The 10635-nt window shown below is 42.3% G+C and overlaps 1 protein-coding gene across 1 annotated transcript; it reads right to left on the bottom strand.

Moving 5' to 3' along the window:
• Nucleotides 1-7564: 7564 nt before the first annotated feature.
• LOC123096795 (ribosomal protein S4, mitochondrial-like) lies at nt 7565-9365 on the bottom strand. The gene has a single exon (XM_044518571.1). It carries the CDS (start codon nt 9018-9020, stop codon nt 7947-7949), a length of 1074 nt encoding a protein of 357 aa, XP_044374506.1. The 5' UTR covers nt 9021-9365; the 3' UTR covers nt 7565-7946.
• Between the last annotated feature and the right edge of the window lie 1270 nt (nt 9366-10635).

Here is a 10635-nt window from a genome sequence, read left to right on the forward strand (position 1 = left end):
GATCGAAAACAAATCAGTGGGGCCATGCCGGTACGACAGAATATGCGTTAGAAAGGTCAATCCCTCCCCCCTTTTTGATTTTTTAATGAAAAACCGGGCCGAACTTCTAAAAAGCAGCCCACCCGCTTCCATAGAACAATATCCCGGCAACGTAGACCTAAGTGGATTTATTGGATCCTGGGGAACCATCACAAGTACGGCCGGCCTATAGAACGAGAATGTCGTGTCGTCCAGCAGAGCTTAGAAGAAGGTGACTCGGAGCCTAAGGAAGGTGACTCGCGCAGACAGCTGACTCCTTTTCAATAGAAAGGAATAGCCAAACCTACCCAGCTGGCTGGTCAATCTCAGTGATCTTATCGGCCGACAAAGAGGAGACGGACGACCACGGTCCCGACCTTACCAGCACCGTAGGTTTACTAATCAATGAAGCCCCTCAACCTACTATCTTTTCTTACAAACTCAACCAAGCCTAACCAAACCCCATGCTCACGACATGTTCTTGATATTGATTGAGTTGGAGGGAGTCAGAGACTACCACGGAATCCTTCCATAGTCACCCCGGTGACCTTCGTCACCAAAGCGTCACGGCAGTTTCCAAGACCCCTCATATAATCTCCAGTGGGGATCAGTCGGAGCATGTAGGAATGCCGACCACTACATAAGCCACGTCTGGCTGAGGCGAGCAGCAAGCGGGGGAGAGTATTTTGAAGTACAAGAACGTTGGGGTGGGACGCTAGTACTTAAACTAGGGTTGCTTCTTAGCGCTAATCTTGCGTTTTTCAGCAGTTAGTTGTAGCGCGCCTTCCCTCCTTCTCTCATTTCGGAAAGATTTGGCAGTATTTTCTTATGATGACCTGGTCGAGAGAGTACGAAACATCAGTGTAAAAGATTGAGTGGGATGGTTATAGTAAGGGGCGAACCAAGTGCTTGCGCGAAGAAGCGAATCAATCAGAATGGAGACAAGGAAAGGAATCGAGGCCCGGCCCGGTAGCGATGCCTCTCACGCGGATGGGAGTTACTTTTCTTTATCACCGTAAGCGTTACGAAATGGACCCGCATTCCCCTTTGCTTTTCTTTTGCAACTAAGCTTAAAAGAAACATAGTAGTCTTTCAAGCCATTAGAAAACTCATTAAGTGCTCTGTTGAGTGAATGCCTGTTGAGAAGCTTAGGTCATACATTTCCAGCTAATTAGAATACAACCATCAAGGTGGGGTTCGAATGCCATACAACTATTTATTCTGGTAAGTAGGATTGGAATGTAGTCCCTTTTTATTGGATCCGCCGCTCCGTTAAGTTAAATTCAAAGTAGGTGTGGGTCTAGGTAGAGGAAGTCATAAATCAAGTATCAAGTATTGTTATAAATATCGTATATAGTAGTTGCCAAACTCACAAGCATCACACACTTCGATCTACTTTATTGAATAACTTAGCTAGATAGAACCGACTCAAGCTTTTAAATGAAAGAAGCAATAATGGCATAATTTCTGTCTCAAGACCTCTTGCAGCTACAGCCAATGCAGCACCTCCTTGATCAACATACCACACAGCCCATTACGCCTTGCTCCAGTCGCAGTATAAAGAGAGACTAGAACCTACCGGGGAGCCCTCGGCAGAGTCCCTATCGTTGTTGCAACAATTACACACGGAGTTCCGGAATTTCACATTTGTGAGAAGAAAGGGTATGTGTGTTTGAAAGGAGTGGTGCAAGAACGTATTCTGAGCCTCAGTCAACACAACTTGTTTCGCCTTTTCCGAACAGCATTCTTATCAGGACCCTCCTTTATATAAACCACTCGTAGATATATACCTTCCTGTGGCCTCAGATGAATACATCGATAGATAAGAAGGGAAATGCATCATCTAGAAAGGCTTACTGAGGTTTAGGGACGTTTGTGTGATGGATCGTACGCTTACTCACGACGACTTGGCTATTCAATAAAGGACGGAGTCAACGTGAGCCTTAGGGTCCAAAAATATTCCAATGGTGTCAGCTATTAGCGATTATTCAAAGTCGTAATGGTATAAATTATTGGTCAATTCCACTGATTCTTCTTTCCCGTTCCTTCACTGGCTATAGCGCCTTACCTCTTCTGTGACTTGTCCTGAGATGAGAAGTATCAAAAGTGCCGGGGTTTGGGTTTATGTCATGCTAGACTCACGTTTCTCGTTCTTACGCCGGGTCCGCGACCTTACAAGGATACACAAGCTGGTGAGGTTTCGGAGAAGCAGCAAGCTGTTCGGATTCAAGTTAGCTTTGAGCAGGCCTCGGGCGAGGAAATGCTTTGGCTATGCCAGGAGATAGTCGGCTCAGGGGCTTTTGGGCGGAGCCAAAGTGGTCCACATACGTACCATTTCCATCATCACAAGATCCCCTTTTTCTGTGTGCATAGAGATAAAGCATGCTCTTATATTTAGATAAGAGAGAGATTTTTCTCAGTGCTTCCCCTTATCGGCTTGATCTTCTTCTGCCCCTCGGTAGAGTGAGTCTACTTAGCGAACTGGCAGGACGCGGAGATCGATTGATCAATATGCATATCGAGCATCTATAGTTATTCTCTCTTCCCAAAAGATATCTCAAGTCGCTTCCAACGTTTTGATGAGTAAGGGAGGGTATTTTCAACAAGATAACTATGGACGACCATCTTCCAATTTCCAATCTATATCTTTCATTGGGTAAGTAAGGGGAATAAGCAAGAACGGTGGAAAGCTTTAGAAAGTGCTAGTTCCTTTGCTGCGAATGGGTGGAATTGGTATCCCCAAAAGGTTGTTCTCTTAAAACCTCTGGCAAGGGGGTGTGGAAGAGTTCAAGTCTATCCCTTTGGTTAAGCTACTGTTGTTATACATCTCTACTATTATGGGCCACCACTTACTTAAAGGAAGTCGAGTACACATCTCCTTCAACCTGAAGGGCGAGGACCTGCAACGACGTAACGTTTGAAAGAAAAGTAACCAGCATAGGAGATTGATCAGAAAGCATACGACTCGAGGGAGGGTTGGCTAATCAAATTCGAATGAAGATTCCGCTGTATATGATAAACGTTGGTTGACTTTGATATGAAGTGTTGATTGTGTTTTCTATTCGTTCAGACCCCGATAGTGCTTCTCGTTGTGACTGAAGGAAGGTTCATTCTGTGCAAGATATATGCTAGTTTACAAGCATGAGACCCTCCTTTCGGGCCGGTAGGCAGAGGCCTCAGTTCCAACGAAATGGGTAGCAAAAAGAGGTCGTGTCATACCATACAGATGAAATGAATGAAAGATATTCCTGCTGTTTCTGTGCCTATTAGTACTTCGCTCTGACCACATCAAGAGGAGTAGTTTGTTTTTCTTTTGTAAAGCGAGCCCAAGGAAATATATAGGAGAACATAGCTTGTTTTGTAGTAAGTAAATTCAAAGGCTCAAATCGTCTATATCAATGCAGGTATAGCTAGATGGAATGACTCGTGCTTTCGAACCATAAACTAATTCCGCCTCTCGGGAGCGCGTGTTACTATTCCATTCTCTGGAGCACAATCCAACGGAAAAAAAGTATGTTTCCAACCTACACCTTTAGTTGTTCCAGCTCGTGAGGAAGACGACTATGGAATTCAGATTTCCTTTCTCTCGAAGCAAGCCAGTCCTTAATTAATGATAGGGAAGGAAGGAATTGCTCTTAGGCTTGTGAGTCTTTTTATCATATGGATGGGTCGTACAACCCTTACATGGTCTCTTGGCATGAAATTGGGTACTTTTTCGTCTATGGCGAGATGGAAGTTATCTGCAAAGAATGCCAACTTAGGACCGTCAAAGTGGAAATCGTATCAACCCACCGAAACCGCTCTTTGGAATGGAATGCATAGTATTGTGCATTGGAATGGAAAAGTCGAATAATCAAGACATGGATCTAGTATCAACATGACCCAACTTCCATTCTCATGACCCAACTTATTCAATCACTTCCATTATCTTTCTATTGCTACAAATCGACAACAAAAAACATCCCTCGGAATTCCTGTTCGATAGGAAAAAATAGCTCTTCAACCAGAAATAGCAAGCAACATGTTTTTCTTCTCTCTTCTGGGCACACACCCTATCGGGTGACGCCACTGACAAACACCCTAAAGGGGAACGCAACACTTCCTATAACAGAAAAAGCAATATATGAAATCTTTAAGCAACTAAAAAAGACGTATACTAAAAGATATGTGTTGAAAAGGGATGGACAATAACAAGATGAACCCAATGCCCAATCTTCCCAATAGTATTCCTTAACTCTTGAATTGATACACTTGTTCATGGCATCTATTCTCTATCTTCACTTTTCACCTTCTCATCCTTAACCTCAGTGATCTGTTCCTCCTAGACATCCTTCTGCGTACAAAAACAGAAGAAGAAGCACGGGCATAAATCAATAGAATAGTTTAGTTTCATAAGTCTTTTTTGATTGGTATATCAATCATGGTTTATAGGAAAATAGTTAGAATAGGAAAGCTCTGTTAGTTACTAATGTTTGGGTTTTTGTTTACGGCAATAGTAGGTTTCTTGCTTGTCATATTTAGAATATAAGCATCAGTTACATTTGACGTCCAGCCTTTTTATAGAAGAGAAAGCAAGGTTAAGGGCAAGGGCGCAGCATAATATATAAGAAAAACTTGATCTTTGAGGGGAAATTTTTCCAACTAGACCGATAAATGAGAAAAAGTACCAGTCGTACCAAGAACCAAAGGCGCCAGCTTTCATTGATATATATACCGTATCTTTTAGCTGAAAAATCTATGGATAAGAACCGGCTCTGGGAGGAGGGGTGGCGCGACAGAGCAATGAAAAGCTGGGATCTTTCCTTATCTTCGGTCGTGACGCCTTTTCCTTTTGTATGAGAAAGCGCTACAAAACATCCTTCTCGCGGGTTATCTTCTACTCAAGCAAGCTCTCTCCTATTCTTCATCCACCAACTAGCAGGAACGTAGGAGCACAAGAGGGTCATCATCTTCTGAAACGATTGGCTTTCGATCTGCTTTCCAAGAGGTGGTTTTTGACATGACCAGAAAGAGTGGAATTCTTGTTAGGATTTGCATGTCAAGTTGCTTTCTCGGACCCTAACATAAACCACCTTATCCTCACTCAAATTGTTCTTTTGGACTGAGCAGAAGCACGACCTCTATCTGACGTTTTCTCTATCCCTTCTAATCTCTCCATGGCATTTCCATCTCTCGATTCAATCAATCAAGTAAGTCCGGATGACACTTGTCTTTATTTAGTGTTTCCCCGGCTATTCAGCCATTACTTGCATCTCAGGTTCTTTGTACCCTTTTTTAGTGCCATGCACACTGAGGTTTCTGGCATGACCGAATCTTTTGAGAATATCGCTTATTACGTTAATTTCTTCATCTTGATGTACTCAATCCATTCAAATTCCATAATTCCAATGCTACAATCCCTATATTAAGATGAAGTAAGAAAGCATCAGTCCTCTTATTTTCTGTCTTCTATGAAAGAATGTAGCTCGCTCTTTCAACCCGGGGCTCCCTCTGGGGAACTGTTTGAGTTTTAGCATCGACCCCATTTCCTTTTGATCGTATTACGCTTGACTCGCTGCAAAACATTTCGCTTTCTGCGCCACGCTCGTACGTGGTTTGCACTCCTAGCCTTTCATCTGACTTTGCCATCGGGCAATTGTTTGTTTTCAACTGGATTGGATTCCGAACCAAGAAAGATAGGCAACTTTCACTTGAAAGAAAGGAGCTTCAGAACTCTTGTATTCCACCGAATAAGAATAAGAATAAGAATAAGAGCAAGAAGGGGCTATCTTTGTGAAGGGACCGGCACCAAAAAGTAGATCATATGGCCTTTCTTTCGCCAAAATCAAGTAAAGCCCCGGCCCAAGAAATGCAGCAAAGCAAGTCGTCTTTGGTTTGGAGCTAAATTCCCGGATGTATAGGCTTGATTGAGTGCCTTACCTGAAATCGACGATATAAAGTGGGCTCTTTAGCTTGCTCCGACAGAGGTCTCCTTCTCCCTTAGCAGCGAGACCAGTCCCTTCCTCTTTTCAATCAATCTTTCATACCGTATGCCTTTTCTACGCCTAAAACAAGTTCATGTCTCTCCTCTCTGAAGTCGGACCTTATTGAAAAGTAGTACGCTTTCTTTCGTGGTGTTCAGGATCCCATGCTTTGTAGTTCACGCATGGCTTTCTCTAACGAAGCTAATGCCGAAAATTAAAGACCTTAAACGGAAAGACACAGGAGGTGGCGAAAAACGAAAAAAGAGAAAGAGCTTACAAACTTCTCTGAACCCGGTAGCAAGCGGAGTCCTTATTCATGGGTTAGGGACTAGCATTGAACAAAGTTGGTGACAGCCGAAGAAAAAGTGAAAGGGCAAGTAAATAATCTAAACATGCGGGTAAGCAGCAAAAAAAGAATAAAAGTAACGCGCCCTACCTGTTAGTAAAGTAAGGCCTTCCAGAGCCTATCTAACACAGACATACACGCGGATGAGGACACAGAAATAAATGGGCGTTGATCCGGTACTGAAATTGCATAGCAAAAATGCAATATGTTCATACTTGATGAAACGCACATCATCCAATTCATGATTTAAGAACAAGAGAACGAGATATTGACCTTTTTTTTACATCTGTAACTACATTCTCACATTTCTTTTTTGATCTCATGACTTTTTATGCGATCGTAAAACGAATGAAATCAGAAAGATAGGCGGACGACTTGACCATAAGGTCGGATGTTTCCGTGAGCAGTAAGCAGCGGATCTCCCCTTTTTGGGGGAAAGCTGGTTAAACAAAACTAGGGATAGCTAGCAGGTATTTTCTAACGGTTCAAAAAGAAGGTATTTCAAAAGGGCTTTGGCAAAGGAGGTTCACCTTGCCTGCTTTCCTTGTCCTCCGTTCATCGATATCCTATACTAGATACCTTTGCCTTTTCCAAGTGGAGGCAGTAGGCTATTCTCGTTCTTAGCTTTATACGCCGAAACATGCCATTGCGTAGGCTCGTAGGCGTAATTCGTATTCGTATTTGTTATTGGCGTACGTAATTTCCTTACTACGTCTATCGCTCGTAGGAATATCTCTAAATAGGAATCGTAGTCCTCGTATGTACATCTTTCGTATTGTGAGAAAGCACCTATGCCGCTAGAAATAGTAGCGCCTTAAAGAAGGCGTTCCAGGTTCTTTTTCCCCTGGTTTGTATCAGAGCTGACCACTGATAATAGGAAAAATGAAACATTTGGTGTGTTTTAATTCATTCTCAATCTTGTTTCCCCTTGCGCTCCGAGGGAAATAAAGGGGAAATCACTGATTCATTTGGAGATGTTTTCTAACTGACTCATTGACATGAGAGATTGGATGCGATGCGCCAGTCACTCGTACTACAGCGGACAAAGGTCACCGGCAAACGACCGTTCCACAATGGAACCTGGCACTACTGTTTGCCCTAAGGGCTGACCCACCTTTTCAGAGAAACAGACACATGAAATCACTATATTACGCATTTTCGAGATAAGAAAGTGGAGAATGCACTCTTCCCTTTTTTTACATTTTAAACTCATGTTCATGGTCTGTTTTATTCCCAATTGTTGCCCGTGTGAAAAGAAAGAAGAGAAATTGGGCCATGTTTCCCGAGAGAGACTGCCTTCTCTCAGGCCAGCAGTCTTATACTTATAGTCGACTGCTCTATGACGATCTGACCTCTTTCCTGGGCTCTGCTTGCTCGTCTACGCTCCGACCAATTCAGTCAAAATCGAAAAAACGATGTTTCCTTGAAAAAGTCTAAGAAATAGTAGTAGTAGTCAAAAAGTGCACGTTTTCCATATATTTCGATTTATAGGGATCCCTATCTTTATCTCTATCCACAGAGATACCTATCTATATAGAGAGAGATTTTTCTCAAAACTGATCTAGACTATCCTCTATCCGGATAGATATGTCCCTATGAGCGGCTAGGCCGATCTTTTTTTATATGTTTTGGCCACGTCCGTTTCCGCTCCGAAGAGGAAGGTTTGGATCTTTCAATCTTATGTCGTGAGGGATGTGACCTATGTTAGGTCCATAAGATACCACAGCTTTTAGTGTTCTATGATTCACCTTCGAATAATGAGTAGGTAGTTCGATCCTTTTGATTCTTATCTTCCTAGTAAACGGGGATCCGGAGCAATAGGTCGAATTACTATATAAAGAAGACTTTTCTACAAAAGGACTTATTGTTCGAGTAGGAAGATTTCGGTTTTTCTCCTTCCCTCTTTTCAATAAGAAGAAGTATTTGAAATGAAACAAATTCCTCTTCATTCTGTTGTGCTCAGCGAAGGAACTGCCTAAGCATACTTTTGCGGATCCAAACTTCTTTGTTCTTTCAAAGTCTTCTTCTTGCATATAAGAACGCAACTTTTGCAATTCCTTGGATTCGAGTAGTAAGCGGCATCCCCTCTGAGTTGTGAGTAAGCGGAACCATTCTTTTTTTGTTCTTCTCCAGATTCTGGCCGGTAGGAATTTGCCTCTGCTTTTTCCAACTGATATGGCCGATAGGAATTTGCCTATGATTTTTCCAACTGATATGTCGATATAGAAAGATCTCCTTATTTCAAAACCGCGGGTTCTCGCGTCATTTTCTTTAAAAGATATTAGATCACCGTGGGAAACTTTCAAATGAGTAATGGTTACCAGTCCATTATTCAAACAAACCCTTCGATGACTTATCGGCTGCCTTGCTTGAGGAAGAGTGCCACTAAAATGGAGACGAACAGGAATCACGTCCGATCTTGTTTCTTGATTGAGTAAAAAAGGGATATATGAAGTTCGTTCTCTTCCTCTATGCATCTCCCTTATGGGTAAATCCCCATAATAAAGAGACAACTTTCGTGTAGTTTGTGATTTGATGTTACTGTTTAGATTTTCTCTCCGAGAAAGATTTCTTTTAATGGATCTCCTCTTGTTCCTCAATCTTCGAAGAATACGGCGTTGGATTAGAGAAAGTTCTCTGTTCCGAACATTTCCTGGAAGTAGACGACACGTTTTAAATCTTAATGCTGGCATGGCATATTTCGTTGAATCAGTCTTTTTCGCCACATCGCGTATAAAGGGAATCGAACCCAACTCTTCCACGAACCCCCCACGAATGGCCCTCCCTTAATTCAATGAACTATGAGAATTCCTTTTTTCGTATTTTTCTTTTCAGTTCTCATAAGTCCTTGATATACTAGCAGAAACTCAATACTTGACCGACTGCGTCACAGTGCTCAGGTAAAGTGGCAGTGGTTGAAAGCGAGCGGAAACGTCAGTGTTTTCTGTGCGTTACGATAGTAGTGGTGAAAGAAAATCCAATTCAAATATCTCAACGTAAAAGGAAAATCGTTTCACTTTGAAAGGAAAACTAGCTATATGAGATCGAACTTCTTCCATCACTCTATCTACGATATTCATTGCACCATGATTGAAGGCCTACGCATCTTCTTTCAGGTATTTTTTCTTGGTTGAAGGCTCGCCATCACTGAACATACGAACAATCAACCTTTCGTCATTACTCCTTCGTATCTCTCTTTTCTGTTCGCCGGAAGGGAAGAAGGCGCACCTCCACTAAAGCTTTATCATAGTTCCTTCTCTCACCCATAGTTCCGTCTTTTTGGTGGATCTTGCTAGTTACTCTCTTGAAGGTGAAACTAGGCCTACTACGGAAGGACTTAGTTCGCTAGGAATAGGAAACAGAGGCGTCGTTGCTTGTTCTACTAACGCTAGTGCTACTTATCGCTAGGATACAACTAGATAATTCGTACGTGCATAGGATGCCGAGGGCTGGATAAAGATTCACTCTTTGCCAATGCCTGCTTCCTTGGTATGATACCGGTATTGAGGGAAAGGATATCGATGGGCCGCCGTTCCGTTATTGGATTCGATTAAGAACCATAGCCGTAGTCGTAGCCGTTAGCAGGGAAGCGAAGTAGGTATTTTAAGCAAGTATTGTCGTACCATAATACAATATTTCATGAACTAATGAGGTCGCTACACATGCCGTAGTGTAGAACCCAAAGTAGTAGTGTATCACTCTTTCCAAGCCTTTGCAAAAAGTCAAAAAGTCGATTTCTATTATAGGGAAAAGTGTTGTTATCTTTCTTTGTATGGCAACGCTTCGTTAAACATCCCACATCAGACGCCTACATTGTTAAAGTCAACTTGCCAGATAATCCTTTTCTATCATTCTAATTAGATATGCGTAAGACTTTCAAGGGTGAACCCAAGACAAATAGGAAGATGATCTAATGATTGCTAGTAGTGAGAATCTAAAAATAGAAGAAGATAGCGTTTTTCCTCCAATAGAAAGAGGGCTAGCTGCGCTTATTCCGACAAGGCTGAACATGAGTTGCTCTCAAAGGACTTGACTTCTGAAATCTCTATTCTATGTTTTTCAACTAATCCACACGAGAAAATCCTATCTTTCTCTCACTAACTTCGCCAACTGTCCTTCGCTCCAGATGGTCAATGTCTTCAGACTAGCCATCTGTCCTTGGCTTCTGTTTCAGAGCTGCCTACCTCTTCAGATCAAGGTGAAAAGACAATTCAGGAGCTCAAAGTTATTGTCGCACACATCCATCTATTCTAGGAGATGCATGTCTGTGCTATCCCTTGGATTTCGATTATTATTGATGAATCAAAG

Source organism: Triticum aestivum, chromosome 4D (assembly GCF_018294505.1).
Source record: "Triticum aestivum cultivar Chinese Spring chromosome 4D, IWGSC CS RefSeq v2.1, whole genome shotgun sequence".
Lineage (NCBI taxonomy): Eukaryota > Viridiplantae > Streptophyta > Magnoliopsida > Poales > Poaceae > Triticum > Triticum aestivum.

Coding starts and splice junctions, on each gene's coding strand:
- LOC123096795 (XM_044518571.1), bottom strand. CDS start 9,020: ATGCCAGCATTAAGATTTAAAACGTGTCGTCTACTTCCAGGAAATGTT.